The sequence below is a fragment of the Poromitra crassiceps genome, assembly GCF_964638095.1.
Source record: "Poromitra crassiceps genome assembly, chromosome: 3".
Taxonomy (NCBI): domain Eukaryota; kingdom Metazoa; phylum Chordata; class Actinopteri; order Beryciformes; family Melamphaidae; genus Poromitra; species Poromitra crassiceps.
In genome coordinates, this window is record NC_139625.1 from 39,434,375 (window position 1) to 39,453,747 (window position 19,373).

The 19,373-nt window shown below is 46.5% G+C and overlaps 2 protein-coding genes across 3 annotated transcripts in view; one reads left to right on the top strand and one right to left on the bottom strand.

Annotated features, from left to right (window-relative positions):
- The window catches only part of dnajc17 (DnaJ (Hsp40) homolog, subfamily C, member 17), a 49,764-nt gene that overhangs the window by 23,525 nt on the left and 6,866 nt on the right, over positions 1–19,373 (top strand). For both annotated transcript variants that reach the window (XM_083634186.1, XM_083634187.1), the window contains exons 9-10: positions 964–1,044; positions 1,757–1,876. In XM_083634186.1, the coding sequence (XP_083490312.1) occupies positions 964–1,044; positions 1,757–1,876 (201 nt within the window). The remainder of the gene's footprint in view (positions 1–963; positions 1,045–1,756; positions 1,877–19,373) is intronic.
- Positions 7,570–12,030, bottom strand: LOC310774117 (cdc42 effector protein 3). The gene is made up of 3 exons (XM_083634188.1): positions 11,930–12,030; positions 11,671–11,823; positions 7,570–10,251 (listed from the first exon to the last, which is right to left on the bottom strand). Exon 3 carries the CDS (start codon positions 10,120–10,122, stop codon positions 9,496–9,498), a length of 627 nt encoding a protein of 208 aa, XP_083490314.1. The 5' UTR covers positions 10,123–10,251; positions 11,671–11,823; positions 11,930–12,030; the 3' UTR covers positions 7,570–9,495.

Here is a 19,373-nt window from a genome sequence, read left to right on the forward strand (position 1 = left end):
GATGCTGAAACCATGCTGTATTCAACTGCTAATGCCTACATAACAGAACATGATAAAAACTAACTCTTTTAGACAGAGAAAGCACACATTCTATTAGTTCTTTTGAGATATTTTGTGTTCACAAAGTCCTAGCATAAAAATAATCCTCGGCTCTTGAAAGATGAGCCAGAATCCTCAAAAAAGCCCTTGGCAGAAGCTACCTACAGTATTGGAAAAACTGTTGGCAGTGAATGTGTTAAGTATTAAGACCAAGATAAGGAGAAAGCCTTAAATATTGAGTGAACATTTTAAGGAGACCTTAAGGAGAAGACTTAAGGTTGTTTTGTGCAATAGACTTTATTTGAAGGAAACCGTAACTCCAAATCTTAATTTAAGGTGCTTTGTGCAACCGGCCCCACGGGTTTAGCCGCCCCAGCCAAAACCTGTCCCCAGCGTCCCCCCATTCCTCCGCCCTCTCTTGGACAGAGGTCAGGGAGTGACCTTAGCCAACCCTTCGTCCCTGTTCTTAGTCTTATTGGCAGGGAGCTGGGCGAGGGCCATAGCTAATTTCAGCCTCCATACCAGAACATGGTTTATCGATGGTTCTCACTGCACAAGGAGGAGCTCAAATGATGACATCCAGCATTGCTCAGATGTCCCAGGCTGGTCTCGGTTGAGATGTCACAGAGGTCTCATTTCTGTACGTCTTGTTACTTGAATGTTCTGTACGATGTCTCTGGCTCGTGCCCAGACATAAGAACCCTATCATTAGAGATTTGGTTTTAATAACCAAACACATATTGAAACCTCAGTTTTATTCCAGAAGTCTGTTGCATTCGCCAGTGTTTTGAGTTTTTGTGTCTGCGTATGCTTTGCATTTTCATGGTTATGTTTTGTGCTGTGACAGGAAATACTGATTTGAATGTTCTGCATCTCTCTTTCCTCTCTCATTTACTTTTCTTTCATTCTCTTTTTTACCTCCAGTACGGGGATGTTTTGAATGTGCTTGTATCGAATAAGAAGAAAGGAAGTGCTGTGGTTGAATTTGCAACTGTCAGAGCAGCTGTAAGTACCTAACTCGTCCCTGGTCAGTGTCCTCATTCTGCTTATTCCATCATGAAAATCCTATTCAAAGCGGGCATTTGCGTAGAACCACATTTGTTTACTACTCACTAGCCTTGACATCCATCCAAGGTGACCTGTTGCGTTTGATTATGACTGAGAATGACACCTGTCACAGAGCGAGACACCCCCCGGGCCACGGTACCCGACTCCAAAATCATGTTGTTGTAGTCATCTTGTACACTGGAGCTCTCTGTGCTGCGCTGATGAGAACCAGTGGACGGAAGGACTTGCGCCGCCTCATTGTTCCCCAGCGTCTGGGTCCTGGGGCTCTTTGTTGCGATCGATGATGTGCTGTTTTGTTGTGGTTCCTCCACCACGTCGTGCGGTCGTCCCTCCAGAGAACAAATCTGTCGTTCCACCCTGATCCTGGCTCAGGGTCTGCGGTCTCTGCCTGCTCATCTCTGGGTCTTAGCCATGTTCAGGGGGTTTGGGATAGTTATAAGTTCACCCCCCTTCCCATGTTTGTATGTGTTTTGTCCCCCCCCCCCCCCCCCCCGCATATGTATATTCTACTACAGCACAAATGCCCAGGGGAAGGATATAACAAAACGTTAGGGAAATCACACGGAGAAAGAGCTGTTTCTGTCCTAATATAGTGGTAGAGGAACCGTCCTGTCCACAGATCCACTAACAAATTGTTTTCTTTCTGTAGGAACTGGCATTTAAGAATGAAAGTGGCCTTAATGGAAACCCATTGAAGATTTCGTGGCTTGAAGGACAGCCGGAAGTTGTCGTTCCAGTATCACAACCTGGCCAGTTTATTTCTTCACAGGTACGAGTAAAATACTAATCACCCAGCCTGAGCCAGCAATGGTAACGATCCAACTTCTCCATAACCCAAATATGCTTAGTTGTAATTAGATGTAATTCCCTCCCTCTCCCATGAAGCATAATGTCAGCCCTATGTTACAAAATCTTCCCATGTGCACCGCTTCCAACACAAATACTATTTCCTAAACACTGTCCCACAAAGAGAGGTATGTAAACTTTCTCAGGTTTTATTTTCGTATCAGTGGTGCAAATATTGCCCCAGTACTTGCGCTTCTCTCTCCTAGCCTAGAACAATGTGTTTGGTTAAATGGGACTCAGTTTGTTTGCCTTGGAGTGGCAAAGAGTTGGCCCGGCGCTGGCCCAAGGCCCCTGGTCCGCTGCTCATTAAACGGGTCTGACCTGGGAGAGCCCAGGAATGCGGTGCTTCACACAGCAACCCCAGAGGAGCGGCATGCTATAATGGTAGCCTGGCACGAGAGGCTGCCCAAAATGTCCATGCTGGTGCCAAGTCAGCTTATGCCCCCATAGCTGCTGACAAAAAAGCAAATTGATTTTTTTTTCTATAAATATTTTTAGTGCGTTTGTGTGTGGTGTGGGTCAGGCCGCTCAGTTTGAATCTGAGGGATTTATTTCAAATTACATCTTGATTTGTAGCCATGGACTTCTGCAGAAAAGCATAATACCTTATTGAGGCAAACGGTCTAAAGCATTTCACCTCTGATGCATATATGTTGCCACTTGTGTTTTGGAAATCACAGTAGTCAGTATTGCAATTTTGAATTTTCTTTTAATTGATTTTGCATGCCCAATATTTTCTCCTTCACTGCCAGCACACATTAGCTCCTTTCCTGTCCAAGGATAATCTCATTTCAGCTATATCCATAGAGAATATAGTTTTTCTTTCTAGACTTGAGATTAGTATGATGTCATGTTTTATTTTTTCCTCTTCACCATGTCCATTGTAGCTCTCCTCAAGGAGTCTGTGTGGGACCAGTAGGGATCAGTAGACACTTATCTGTTTCCCCAGAGCTGCCGGTGAACTGGCTTTCACCCCTCGACCCGGTGCGGTGTCTCAGGCCCCCTCGTCAGGGCCAGCATGTGGGGCTCACAGCCTGCGCACTGGGACTTGTCACACTAATCTGTTTTAATGTTATTATGGTAACCGGGTTTGCCTTACAGATATCCCAAGCTGATTGCTTCATCTCATTCTCTCTTTTTTTTGCGCTGCGCCCGAGAATGAAAACATGACTATGGCGGGGTAATTTTCACATTAGCCCTCAGCAAGAACGCACCTCGCTAAAGAGGCCCCACATGACATAATGGCTGAACCAGTGTGGATATATAGTAATAATGCTCCACATCTGGCCCGGGGTCAGTGGACGCCGAGGGGGGTGGACAAAGAGAGACAGATAGTGATGGAGGGGAAAGAAAAGGGGAATAAAAAGAGCCTTGGAGGTCCTATCCCTGAGAGTCTATCAGGAAGCCAAACATCAGGTCCGCTCTCCCATCCTCTCCCCCCTCTATAGCCCCGTCTCTCCCTCAGCCAGCTGCAATCACATAGGAGCAGCTTGGGCGAAGACTTGCTTCTTTAACCTCATCAATCCAGCTCTGGTGCTGAGGGGGGTCAAGGTCTCACTGCAGGGAGCCCAGAGACACACACACATATGACCTCAGCCTCAGCTTCACGTCCAACTCTGCTGGGCTTAATAAATGAGTCTGGGGCCAGTGTGAGGGACCTGATGCAGCTGGGGCCCCCAGCTCCCCTCCAAGACCCCCCTCAGGGTCCACAGACCTTGAGCATGACTTAGTATACGATACCGTGGTGTGTTAGATTTACGCCGCACTCACGGAGACACACTGCGGAGAACTGTTGAACTGTCGAATGCGAACTACATGTTCCTGGCTCTGTTTTTGTTCTACTTGTCCAGAAAGGAGACAAGGACGTCATTTTATTATGACATGATTTGTAACGGGCCGTAGTCCATTCACCCACTTTTTCTCGCCACGGATATTAAGATTCAGAATGGGGAGGCCCTCGTCTCTCCCACAGTATGTGGAATTGCTCCCCATGCTCCTGACTTAATTCAGCCCCTCATATTTGGATTGGATTTAGTTGCGTATCTTTGCCCCATGCCATAATAAATTCTCATAATGAAATGCTGCAAAATAAGTAGGTTTATGAACAAAGTGCCGTAAATCATTCTCATAAGTGCGAGAGATGTTTTTTTTTAGACTGCCAGGCCATTGTAAAGTACACAGCTGAGAAAGTCCTGGAATCCTCATGAGTCATGTTGCCCCACGCAAAACATGAATGAACTTGAAGTCAAAGCATGAACAATAATTCAATATTAATTGTGGCTTGTGTGGCAAAAGAAGCAATGTACTGTGGGGCTCTAATGCATCTGAGTGCAGAGGTTTTGTGTGAGCTGTCCCCAACGAGCTGTAAATAGTTGCTCCATCACAATAGGATGACACATCTGTGGCCGACTAAGGATTTCACACAATATGACTAATAATTCATATCTCACCTCCCAGACCGCCTCTGATATGGCTTCACTGTCTGCCCATCTGCCTCATCCCTGTCACCTCTGGAAGTGTGACACCATCATGAATCACCGTGTCACGAATTACAGTTTATTGTGTCGTTTAATATACTGTATTTTTTAAAGTGCATCTATAGCGATGGATTTGAATCTGGGCTTTGTACGCCTGCTTCTTCCATCTAGAGGCGAAGAGTCATCGCAGACTTGTCACGACACAAACCAGATGTAGCAGATCGGCTATTCTGGGATCGTTTTTCCAGCCCGCCGGTTCGCTCGTGCTTGAAAGTGCACTCTCACCTAAAATAGCCCCTGAGTCTGGGAGGGATGCATGTGGCTGTGGAGGACTGAGCTCTCTCCAGATGGAGATAACAGAGGAAGTCTGCTTGAAGACTCTAAAGCTATGAATGAATGGACCCAAAAGGAGCAGATTAGTTATTTGTCATTGGTTGCGTAGTGTTATTAAGTTTGTTTGATATTAGTTGGATGGGGTATAGAGTAGGGCTGCACGATTAATCGAAATAAAATCGCGATCCTGATTCATACCTACTGCCGATTTAATTTGTAAATTACATTAATTCTGCCGCATTTTCATTCAGGACATTAGCTGCAACAAAACAAGCGCTCCTACTTTCGTGACGAAGTCAGCACATTGCAGGGAGGAGGCGGAGCAGCTAGCAGAGACCAAGAGAAAGAGAGAAAACAAACCCAGCGACTGTGAGTCACACAGTGACACATGGCTGAGAGGAAAAGTGACGTGTAAATAATAGTAGGGCAAATAAAAATGACATAATGAATCCAGCAGTCCCTGTCCACCCCCCTGTGGTCGTAGCGCCAAACGGTTCACATTCTGCTGTGTGGACGTTTTTTTGGGTTCAAACAAGACAACGACACATATAGGCTACTTTGCAAGCAGTGTAAGATACTGATACGGATCCCATCAACACGGCAAAACAAGAGATTTAGGAAGCGCTCCTCAATGCTCTCTCGCAAATACTTTTCAAACTTTGCATAATTACCTGGTCTATACAATCAGCAGTGAACAAACGTGTATTGCAGGGAGTAGATAATGTTGTGAAAACCTGATGGTCCATTTTATCGATAGTGACTTCAACATGAAAACTCGGGGGCCTACAGACTGCGATCACACAGGTAAGGAGGCTCTTACCTTCCTCCTGGAGTTTGGAGGAGGAGAAAACAACAATTCCCTCAACAACTATCCTGGCTTCAATGTTTTGCGTTAGGGTTAGGGTTATCTGGCACCCATTCTACTATCAATCCTCCATTCAATGGAAAGGAATTGCATAAAAATTTCCCCATTCTTGCTGTGTGTTACAATTTATAATTCTACGTTTTTTAACTATGCCATTTAGCAAAATTAGTATGATGATAAAAGAAAACTAACGGCAATAATAACAGCAGTAACAATAATATGATAATCTATTTACATCAATATATTTTATTAATAACAATAATATAGAATAATAAAAGTTGATGATGACAATAATTGATATTTTTTTTTTTTTAATTTGTCATCGTCTAAATGAGTGCAATGAACGCTGAAAAAAAATCGTGAGAGAATGGTGATCTCAATTCAGAGAAAGAAAATCGTGATTCTCATTGTATTCACAATGGTGCAGCCCTATAGTATAGAGAGAGAGGAGGTGCAGAAGATGAACATGAGGTCTGGGCAAAATAAAGATCTGTAACGAGAGGTCAAAGAACAAAAGGCTACGCAGTCCGTACAAAACAAACACACTGATTTAGGATTGCTAGTTAAAATACTCCCCTTACAGTAGATGTGTTTGCATTGCCATTTACTCATTAGACATGGAATGAATTCCTTGGAGTGATTATGGCGTGGTGAATATTTCCAAATATTTATATGTTTTTGAACTTATTCCCAACGCCTTGAGATAGGCCTAGTCGATCACGCATATCACGCAATGGGGGAGCTATTGTGAATAGGCTTGGCCCTAAACTCAACTTTTAAATGTAACAAAAACGTGCAAACGGGTAGTTCTATAATATGTCCTGACATGATACAGAAAGCATAAACAATATCAGTTTCATGAAAAGCCTTATGTGAGAACCCCTGTGAAACCATGCAGCATATTTCGGTAGCGTTAGGTTGTGCTGCCAGATGCAGTTACAATAAAAGAACTCATGCCTCATTTGTCAAAATATTTTTGGAAACATTTGGTACCTGTCTGATAGAAAAAAGTAACTCCTAAAAGCCATTCTTTTTTTTGTGAGATGACAGGGTTTCTTGGTATTTAAGATGATTTTATTATTATTATTATTATTATTAATATTATTATTTATAGATAGTTTTTTTTTTGGAGGAGAGAAGTGGTACCAAATGTGATAGGGTTACTTCACAGTTGAAGATGCTTGGCCAGTTTGTACAGCGCCAAGATAATTTGTCTCCAATTACAGTGTCTTTCTTCTCACATCACTCTTGATGCTGCAAACCTGTTGAGTTTAAAGACCCTGGAAACCGAAATCCACAAAAACCTTCGAACTATGTAATTTAGGGTCTTATGTGAGTAATTATAAGCCTCAAAAAGTTTGAGACATTAGTTTCAACTACATGTAATGTGCGACTCCTCGCACTGAGCAGCTCTCATGAAGATGACGGGGTATCATAACGGCCAAGGACGCATTTGTGTGTGACTACGAAACCTCCCTTTATCAGTTAATGAAGTCATGATTATTTAAACGGCATGATGAATAAGGATAATTGATCATTGATGATCATCATACATAATCATACAACATTTTTCAAATTTTCTACACCAATACTTGCTGCAATACTTGATTGATTGTGTGTGTGTCTGTGTCTGTCACAATTTATCTTTCACTATTTAACAAATTAAATAAATGAGGCTTTGATCATACAAGCCATTGTACAGCAGCAGGCACGGGAAACACTGTTCAAAGTAGTATGATAAATGAATGAATGGATTATTCTCCTGCTTATCAAAGTGAAATATCGATCAAAAAAAGGCTAGCAGTGGCACACACCCTGGTTAGCCATTGACTGCCACCACGCCTCTGATGAAGGTGTGCCTCAGACAAACTACACAACAGTTGCTTCATGGTTCACTTCACTGTAATACTTCACTTGTGACTGGAAATGATACCCTGCTTGACATGCCTGTGTCATGTAGGGCTGTGTCACTATCTGGCATGTAATATGCTGCCACTTGTTGTCTTGGATAGTCCAAGACTATAATTCTTCTAGAAACAGTTAGGTGTAAGTGACGGACAAGACGTATTGGCTCCCCGACAGCTCCTAACAGTTAGCAAGCCAAACAACTGTCAGTCCATCAGAGTATGTAAACAATCTCATACAAGCTCTCTAAAATGTTGACTCGAGCAACTCTATCCCTAAAACCACCAATCTTGGAATTTGAAAGTTATTTTTTCATTTACTTCTCAAAAAAAAAAAAAAATTGCATATTTCAATACAAAAATGTTTCACAATGTGTTATTGTCATAAAACATACAATAAACAGGGTCAGTGACATCCAGTTTAGAAAGGGAGATGCCAAAAACGGATATACAGTACAGATGTACCCACAAACATAACTGTTTCTCTTTGGTCGTACATGGTGTACTAAATCTATCGCAAGACGTTTATGAGCAGCATGGCGCTAGTGGTTAGTGGATTCTGCAGCACGGCCCAAGGGGCACCTAGGAATGCGACTGGTTCTCGCCTTGCCCCACAGCCTCTCCTGACAGCCCCCTGCTGGGGCTCAGACTGGGGCTCTGTTTGGACTCTCCTCCTTCCAGGTCTGGGGAAAAGGGACCGGGATTGGCAAGAGTAGCATGCACAAATCTGTATGTGAGCATGTGTACGTGATGTGTGTGCGTCTCCACTTGTCTGCCAGTGTATGTGCGAGCGAGCATTTTTCGCGTGTCGGGGGTCTGTTTGTTCAGCAGTTAGTGTTTAAACCCTCATCAGGAGTCGTAATGGATGTCTCTGGTCCCCCTCCCTCGACACCCCCTGCACATGTGGAAGTATCGCATTACCTCTTACCACTTTCCTTCTCTCGCGCCACTCACCAGAGCATGGGACTCCCATTTACAGCTAAGAAAACAGCCTTCTCTGGCAATCTTTTTTTTCTCTTCTCTTCTCTCTCTCTCTCTGAGGTCTTGGACCTGCGGCCTGGCTTGGGTTGCAGCCCGACCTGCCACCACTGGCTGGCTTTTATTGGAAGCAGAGCTAAGTGTTTGTTTTCATTGTATTGTTGGGAAGGAGAGATGGGGGGTACCTTGGTCTACCTTTGAGTGGGGCCTCTGGGATGCGTGCGGACGAGAAATTGCCCTCTGCACACAATAGAATGGCAAGCACGCCAAGAGCCAAGACGTCACAGCTCGAGGACCTTGGACTCCAGCCGCAGCTTTTCTTTTCTTAAACATAGCACTCTTAAGTCTTAACAGTCGTCTTCAATGCTCCGCCCAGCAATTTGGGGGGTTTACTATAGGAAAGGAGGAAAGTTAGAGAGGCTAAGATTGTCTTGCTTGGAACTTGACATGAGAGAGCTAAATTATTAACTTAAACATTGCATCTACCTCTGCAAGTAGCGATGCTAGAAAAACATTAACTTTGTGTCATTGTCCCTTTAGGGTTCAACCCATGAAAGGGGATTATAACACCCCTATGGACCATAGTACACTGCTATGGGAACACCACAACAAATGGACACAAAACATGGTGGATGTATGCAGCTCATCTTAGAAGTTCTCTGTGATGATCTGATTCACAAGTCATCTGTTTGACTGGAATGTTGAAATCGTAAACCGGAAATCCCTGTCCTGTGTATCAAGTAGATTTATCTCCCATAAAGCTGTGGTGCTGTCAGTTCTGTCCACAGGTCATGTGTTACTGCGTGGTACATGATCATCGAGGAAACAAATGTCTCATAAATGTCACATATATTTGAACTGTGACAATTGCTTTTAGCCAGAGGATGTTGGTTTGTCCATAACATCGGAGCTATTTGTTTCCCACAGCAGTCACTTATCCAGCTTCTATTACATAATGTTGTGTAAGACTCCGCTGCCTTCTCCTCTAATGGTGGAGCCTCTCCATCACCTGGAGAACGTCATCCAGGATGGAGGGGCCCAGGTCCAGGCTGAAAGCAAAGCCACTGTCCTCCTCTTTGTGCTGACCTGCGGTGTCGTCAGGACAGGTCGCTGTGGAGTCCCCGTCCCTCCCTGAGCTCAAGCTGCCCCGCCCGGGGCTGTGGCTCTGGTTGGGGCCAACAATGATGGCGTGCGGGTACCCACCGTCCCCCTCCATCTCCCCTTCTCCTTCCTCGCTGTCCAGTAGTGGCATAGAGCTGCATTTCCTCTTCTTCTGGGCAGCGCCGTGCGGGTGGGCCGTGGGCCAGTCGGGGCTGTCTGGAGCCTCGGGCTCATCCAGGTTGAGACGAGGGGGCTTGGGCGGTGGAGAGCAGGCCAGGAAGAGATTCTGCTCACTCTGAGAGCTTTGTAAGAGCAGCCTGTGCCCCATCTTTAAGAAGGACAGGTCTCCGAAGCTGTCTGTATGGGCATCGTTCCCAATATGTGAGAGATGTCGGAAATCAGCCAATGGAAGGCTAATCATGTTGACAGACAGCACCTCCCTGCGCTTGGAACCTCTCCTGGACCAGCGGCCAGAAGCTGGTTTTCGGTATAAAGAGGTCCTCAGTGGCATCTTGGCAGAGCTGATTGAGATACGATTTAAATGTTTTTTTATCTGTCCTTGTATCTCCCTCAGTTGTTTGGTAATGAATCCTTTGAATGAGGCGAAGCTTAAAAGCAGAACTCCATCCACAGCATAACACTGTTTTTGAAAGGAAAGAAGAGGCAAAGAGAAACAAATATAAGTCTTTGATGTTGAGTTCTTGTCAGAGAAGCAAATTTTTTTATCAACACTGGATCATAAATCAAAAAGTTTAAGCAATGCACCTGCTCTGTTTGATTCTGGATTAATGTCATTCAGCAGTATTTGGCAGCAGGGAGATGTTCTAACACATGCTTTGAAGCATGCATTTCTAAATATTTACTTTTCAAATCCCAGTTATTTCCCATAAATGTAGGTGTGGTCTGCTGCATGTCCTCCAAAGGAAATCTATTAGCCTACTTGAGACTTCCAGTAAAGGCAACAAAAGAATGCACATTCCCAAGTGGGAATTGATATCCTGTCTGTATTAAGAACATCATATCTCTCTGCATTTTGTTTTGGGGAGAGCTTGAGGTTTTTATTGCTCAGTCAACAATCATGATAATAGCTTGAATTTAGAACACATGTTTAACATTTTCTGAGAAATACAAATAGTTGGGATGCACTCTGTATTTTTTTGCTGCGGTGTGAGAGGTGTGTGGTGACTCACCATGTGACCAAAATGTGTTAAGAATTGAAATGGAATAAAGCGTTCTTATTCTATAAACAATGTCACACTATGGGGCAAGCATTATATTTCAAAAATAAATAATACAATTTCCATGCCGTTTAGGGTTACATTATTAGTATTTAAACCAATACAACATGAAAGGAGATATTTTGGCAAATACATAACAAAACGCTTGACACTTGAAAGCAAAGTCCAAAAAACTAGCTGTGAGGCTCCAGTAATTTAGCATTTGGTGAGCTGTAATCATTTGATTGAGTAAAGCAGAGCTTGCTTCATCAACACTGGCATGTCATCAACACTGGCATGTCATCAACACTGGCATGTCGATTGGACAATCTGCGTGGTTTCTGTGATTTTACGGTCTCCCAAACAGCTTTGCCCGCATTAGATCTGTGTTCGTGACTTGAAACACTCACTCTGTAAATTTGTAAGGCACTACAGCAAACAGGTTTTGTTGGCCTGTAAAGGTTTTATCGGCACTTTAGTAGCAGCGGGAGATTGGAGAGTGTGGACACAACAGCATTCCTTTCTAAACATGTCAGTTTGGCCAGGGAGGAGCCTTCGAATTTCAGCCATGAGGATCATGTTCAGGAAACACTTCAGGGCCAAGTCAAAATTAAAGAAGCCCATTAAAATAGATTTGCCAAGAAACAGATTTTAAGTAATCTTCCTCAATGCTGCCATTCGTGATCCACCCACTTAGGAGACAAACGCATTTGCTACCTGTCCGATTGAAAGTCTAACCAGTGTCTTAAACGTAGTGGACTGGAGTTATTTTCTCATACAGAAGGTTGTCTAGTATTGTAGATAACAATATAATAGGTAAAGATTGATTAGTTGGTGCTTACCTGTCCTGCTGAGCAAATACTGGATGTTTTAATCCCACACGTAGACACACGTCTGTGTCAGGAAACTAGGCTGTGGCTGCTACCTGCGCACCCTGACGTACTCTCCTCTGACATGATGGGGCTTGTTTGACTGTTTGAGACGTGAGCACAATCCTGAGACAGAAATGGAGTGTTTGGAAATAGTCTCTTCCTCAAATGAAACATCCAAATCAACTTTCCCCACTAAGACACTTTTGTAACTATAAAGCAACTGTCTTACCTGTAGGTCTGTACTGCTGCTTAGCTGAGCGCTCTCAGTCCTTGAAGGTAGACACCCTCAGTATGTGATCTTTTCTCACTATGCCCTCCCACTGTCATCCCCCACAAGAAGCTCGCTCCCTCCAGGTGTGTTGACTGTGAAAGCTTTCTATACTAACAGATTAGCCAGGTGAGGTCAGAGTACAAGAGGGCCAAGGTATCCAGGTTCCCCTCCCCCCCCCCCTTCTCCACTTTAGGATGTTTGCCAGCCGTTAGATGACATCATCCCTGTTTCTGTGTGAGTTGCCCTTTGAGTCATAGGTGTTAAAGTAGGTCCTGTTGGTTGCTTGGCTGAACCCACTACCAGAGAGAGAGAGAGAGAGAGAGAGAGAGAGAGAGAGAGAGAGAGAGAGAGAGAGAGAGAGAGAGAGAGAGGAGAGAGAGAGAGAGAGAGAGAGAGAGAGAGAGAGAGAGAGAGAGAGAGAGAGAGAGAGAGAGAGAGAGAGAGAGAGAGAGAGAGAGAGAGAGAAAAAAGGAGCTGTTGATTTACCGACTGTGATAGTGTCAACTGTGGGGGGACAAAAACTACAGTGCACAGCTAATGTCAAGAGTAGAGCACTGTGTTTTGACAAAGGGGAATGGTGAGAGAGGTTGAGAGTGTAGTGAGTGTATGACTGGTTGTGTTTGTGTTTGTGTGTGTGTGTGTGTGTGTGCGTGTGCTTGTGTCTGAAAAGGAAGTTGTAGGGAGGGTGAGGGGCTACCCAGAGGAGGGGGTTAACTGGTCACTAATCTCCATGTCATTGTCCCTCTGCTCTGCCGATTTCCTGATTTCCTGATTTCCTGCCTGCTGTTGGCTTGTCTAAAGCCCCCCAGGGCAGCCCACCCCACAGGCCCTTCTGCCTGACTGGAGGCCTATAGTTTCACTATCCAGTCAAGGCACACACTCGCACACAGGCATGTATGTACAGGCAAGCTGAGTTGCACAAGAAGGATAGCTGTTGCATTGCCAATTCTCACGCCTCCAGTGTGTTGTTTTTGCCTTTGGAATGCTACACTGATACTGTCATGGAAATTGTGTCCAAACGGTGACCTTCATTTTCTGCCATATGGAATATACTGTAGTTATTAAGGATAAAGCGTTTTGATGTGGTCCCATAGGCACTAATTGTGACTTGAGACTTTGATCGTGCCTTTTTATGCCTCCGCCGGCGAAGCCAGGCCGAAGGCATTATGGATCCGGGTTGTCCGTCCGTACGTACGGCCGGCCGGCTGTCCGTACGGATGTCCGTACGGATGTCCGTCCGTACGGATGTTTGTTAACGCCATATCTGAGGAACGCCTTGACGGAATTTCATCAGATTCGCCTTAAACATTCACTTAGGCTCAAGGATGATCTGATTAGATTTTGGTGGTCAAAGGTCAAAGGTCAAGGTCACTGTGACCTCTCGAACGCCATTTTCAAGCTTGTTAACGCGATATCTGAGGAACGCCTGGATGGAATTTCATCAGTTTCGCCTTAAACATTCACTTAGGCTCAAGGATGATCTGATTCGATTTTGGTGGTCAAAGGTCAAAGGTCAAGGTCACTGTGACCTCTCGAACGCCATTTTCAAGCTTGTTAGCGCGATATCTGAGGAACGCCTGGACGGAATTTCATCAGATTCGCCTTAAACATTCACTTAGGCTCAAGGATGATCTGATTAGATTTTGGTGGTCAAAGGTCAAAGGTCAAGGTCACTGTGACCTCTCGAACACCATTTTCAAGCTTGTTAACGCGATATCTGAGGAACGCCTGGACGGAATTTCATCAGATTCGCCTTAAACATTCACTTAGGCTCAAGGATGATCTGATTAGATTTTGGTGGTCAAAGGTCAAAGGTCAAGGTCACTGTGACCTCTCCAACGCCATTTTCAAGCTTGTTAACGCGATATCTGAGGAACGCCTGGACGGAATTTCATCACATTCACCTTAAACATTCAATTAGGCTCAAGGATGATCTGATTAGATTTTGGTGGTCAAAGGTGAAAGGTCAAGGTCACTGTGACCTCTCAAACGCCATTTTCAAGCTTGTTAACGTGATATCTGAGGAACGCCTGGACGGAATTTCATCAGATTCGCCTTAAACATTCACTTAGGCTCAAGGATGAACTGATTCCATTTTGGTTATCAAAGGTCAAAGGTCAAGGTCACAGTGACCTAACAAATGCCATTTTCAAGCTCGGTAACGCCATATCTCAGTAACACCTTGACTAAATTTCTTCACATTTGGCTCAAATATCCAATTCTGCAAAGAAACGCCTTGATGCAATTTCTTCCAATTTGGCTGCAACATCCACTTGGACTCAAGAATGAACTAATGGCGGAGGCATAAGTCCGCGTTGCGGTCGTTCTAGTTAGATGAGATTTCTTATGCTTTTTCTTTGGGCAGGCATACATCTATCTAATCTTTTACACACTTTTGTCTTATGTCTTAAAGCCAGCACATTATAATCATTATAATATAAACGCCCCACCAGCCTCTGTTGTCCCCGCCAAGTCTCATAATGAACATTGTGTTCCAGCAGAAAGGAGACGCGGCTGTGGCTCCTGTCTCTGGAGGTTAAGCATCCAGGGTGTGAGGAGGAGAACTGAGGGGAACGGACAAATATGATTTTTGATTACTCCTCCAGTCCTTTAAAACAGATCCAATAAACAATAGGCCTGCCGCCTGGTCCTCTCCCATTCGCCTTGTCTGCACTCAGCTGCCAGAGCAGTCTGCGAGACCAGACACAATTACTCACGCAAATGAAATTATCATAACATTTATTCAAGACAGGAACGGAGCATTTTCGAGCATCTCTCTTCTGCGAACCCTGCGCCCCCCCCTTCCTTCTTCCACCTTCAACCACAAAGCTGCTTTCATGCTAGTAGACAATCAGGGTGAAGAGCTGGTGTTATCTGTGGTATTTGGGAATGACCTCAGGAGACCTGCTGTTTGACCAGGGTTGGGGATGGAGGCTTGCTCCGCTGGTTGTGTTGTCATGATCGGCAGCCTCTGGGCTGAGACACTTGGCCCTCGCTTGCGTTCTGTCTGAGCTTCTCCTGTCTGCCCTGACCAGAGCGGGTACTGTGGTCGCTGCAGCTATGCCGGGCCTGAAATCTGGGATGCTGCATGTTTTTGTTGTTGCAGGATAAAAAGTGTTTCCAGATATTGCTTTGACTGGCGCTAGGAGCCCAAACTGAGGCTTTAGAGGATATTCTTTTGGGCCCTTTGTTGTGTGTTCTCCAGCCTCCCCCTGTCTTGAGGCCCTAAGACAGTCGGCATTTAGAGCAGTTTTACAGCAAGCGGTGTCTGATTCTTCACATATGAAAAACATTGATGATGACAAGCATAGGATATATTGTTGTGCTTGCTGGCTGTTGTACAACTGTACTTTCATAAAGTTCTGCTCGTACTACATCAGCCAATTAGCTAAAGTATGTTAAGACTAAGACTGAACTGAGGTCTATTGAGATTGTATAGAACTGTGCCATCCTTTACTGAGTAAAGAAAACAAGCTAAAAGTTAAAAAAAAAAAAAAAGATTTTAGGGACAGATAGAGTAAAGTTTAGTCTATCTGATAGAGTAAAGTTTAGTCTATCTGTCCCTAAAAGTTCTTTTTTTGTTGTATCCACGGTTTGTAACCCTTCATTCGATTTTTCGACTACATCCAATACAGGCCAATGTCGTCACTGTTTATCTCCTCATCGATGACTCAATGATGAGCCTCATGGAGTTGCTCCAACAGAAACTCTTTTGTCTGTCTGGCTGACTCCTTAAGAGAAAGTGCTGAATGATCTGCAACGGTCTGGTTGCACAACGGCAACATGACAGAGGGATTTGTCGGATTAAAGTCCAGGTGCCATTACTCAGTGAGTCTCAAGTATAGACTACAAGGTCTAGGAGGTCTTGAGAAGTCAATCAATCCAATCCGTCCCATATCGTTGACCAAGGAATTGCAACAACATCATCAGGTTTCTGGCACAGCTAATAGTGGTCTCAGGTTTGTAATATACACTAAAGTCACATTATAGTCATAATAGAGATGAGGAAGCTAGATCATCAGATCAGAGAGCCGACTGAAACGTCTAGTGAAGAGCTAATATATATGACAAATGCAAAATACTGTAATACTGCTTTTGTCATTTGTGTCACCTTTTCCCCTTTAGATCGAATGAGTACTCTGTATAGTTTTTGCCAGGTTGAAAATCTTTTTTTAAATGTACATATGCGTAGCCCATATCTGTTTTACTCTGTGAATGTGGGCGGTCACAGAAGTCTGAGAATGAGCTACCCTGTGCCTCCTGGCGCTGAATCATTACTAATTATTAAATCATGGTTGTGATATTTAGCTTGCTTTGAAGACCGGGGTTTGGAAGTAAACAATATGCGGCGGGCTGCATTCCACTGGCTGTTTGTTCTGCACATTAAATAGATAAGGAGCCATGCTAACATGATAGGGCAGGGGAACGCACGCACACACCAACACACAATTAACAGACATTTCAAATTTGTTTATTTGGAACTTTGATTTAGTTTTAGTTTTTTCCCCTCCCCTATAATGCCTGAACTCTTTTTGGCGTCTCCATGATATAGACTGCATTCTCACCGGTCCTGTGGCCCCTCTGTTTTAATAGGAAATCTGTTGCAATCAAGAGGGCTTTTCCCGGAAGGCTGGGATGTGAAAGACATAATTCTGCTTTTACAACGATCTATTGTTGGATATGAAAAAGGCCAAACCCCCACGTCTCTCTATTCTACGATCCCTGCGCTCATCCATCATAAAGAGAAATGCCAGGGCAGCGGGAGTTCAGGTCTCCATTGCCATTTCTCTTTCACTGTTTATTTCCTTTTTCCTTAAGGCTTTCCAAAGGCGCTCTCCCTCTGCATCCAGCAGGCCTCCATCCCGTCCAATACCGTGAGCCGTGCGCCCACATGCGTGCACGTCCTCACAGGCAGGCACACACTTTCATGCACCTCACACCCACTTCACACGCATCGCACACGCACTTGACACGCACCACACCTCACCTCACACGCACCACACCTCACACGCACTTGACACGCACCACACCTCACCTCACACGCACCTCACCTCACACGCACTTGACACGCACCACACCTCACCTCACACGCACCTCACCTCACACGCACTTGACACGCACCACACCTCACCTCACACGCACCACACCTCACCTCACACGCACCTCACCTCACACGCACTTGACACGCACCACACCTCACCTCACACGCACCACACCTCACCTCACACGCACCACACCTCACCTCACACGCACCACACCTCACCTCACACGCACCACACCTCACCTCACACGCACCACACCTCACCTCACACGCACTTGACACGCACCACACCTCACCTCACACGCACCTCACCTCACACGCACCTCACCTCACACGCACTTCACACGCACCACACCTCACCTCACACGCACTTCACACGCACCACACCTCACCTCACACGCACTTCACACGCACCACACCTCACCTCACACGCACTTCACACGCACCTCACCTCACACGCACCACCTCACACGCACTTGACACGCACCTCACCTCACACGCACCACCTCACACGCACCTCACCTCACACGCACCACCTCACACGCACCTCACCTCACACGCACCACACCTCACACGCACCACACCTCACCTCACACGCACCACACCTCACCTCACACGCACCACACCTCACCTCACACGCACTTGACACGCACCTCACCTCACACGCACCACCTCACACGCACCACACCTCACACGCACCACACCTCACCTCACACGCACCACACCTCACCTCACACGCACCACACCTCACCTCACACGCACCACACCTCACCTCACACGCACCACACCTCACCTCACACGCACCACACCTCACCTCACACGCACCACACCTCACCTCACACGCACCTCACCTCACACGCACTTGACACGCACCTCACCTCACCTCACACGCACCTCACCTCACACGCACCACCTCACACGCACCACACCTCACACGCACCACACCTCACCTCACACGCACCACACCTCACCTCACACGCACCACACCTCACCTCACACGCACCACACCTCACCTCACACGCACCACACCTCACCTCACACGCACCACACCTCACCTCACACGCACCACACCTCACCTCACACGCACCACACCTCACCTCACACGCACCACACCTCACCTCACACGCACTTGACACGCACCTCACCTCACACGCACCGCACCTCACCTCACACGCACCTCACCTCACACGCACCGCACTTCACACGCACCACACCTCACCTCACACGCACCACACCTCACCTCACACGCACCACACCGCACCTCACACGCACCACACCTCACACGCACTTGACACGCACCTCACCTCACCTCACACGCACCTCACCTCACACGCACCACCTCACACGCACCACACCTCACACGCACCACACCTCACCTCACACGCACCACACCTCACCTCACACGCACCACACCTCACCTCACACGCACCACACCTCACCTCACACGCACCACACCTCACCTCACACGCACCACACCTCACCTCACACGCACCACACCTCACCTCACACGCACCACACCTCACCTCACACGCACCACACCTCACCTCACACGCACTTGACACGCACCTCACCTCACACGCACCGCACCTCACCTCACACGCACCTCACCTCACACGCACCGCACTTCACACGCACCACACCTCACCTCACACGCACCACACCTCACCTCACACGCACCACACCGCACCTCACACGCACCACACCTCACCTCACACGCACCACACCGCACCTCACACGCACCACACCTCACACGCACCACACCTCACACGCACTTGACACGCACCACACCTCACCTCACACGCACCTCACCTCACACGCACCACCTCACACGCACCACACCTCACACGCACCACACCTCACCTCACACGCACCACACCGCACCTCACACGCACCTCACCTCACACGCACCTCACCTCACACGCACCACACCTCACACGCACTTGACACGCACCACACCTCACCTCACACGCACCTCACCTCACACGCACTTGACACGCACCACACCTCACCTCACACGCACCTCACCTCACACGCACCACACCTCACCTCACACGCACCTCACCTCACACGCACCACACCTCACCTCACACGCACCTCACCTCACACGCACTTGACACGCACCACACCTCACCTCACACGCACCTCACCTCACACGCACCACACCTCACCTCACACGCACCTCACCTCACACGCACCTCACCTCACACGCACCACACCTCACCTCACACGCACCTCACCTCACACGCACCACCTCACACGCACCACACCTCACACGCACCACACCTCACCTCACACGCACCACACCGCACCTCACACGCACCTCACCTCACACGCACCTCACCTCACACGCACCACACCTCA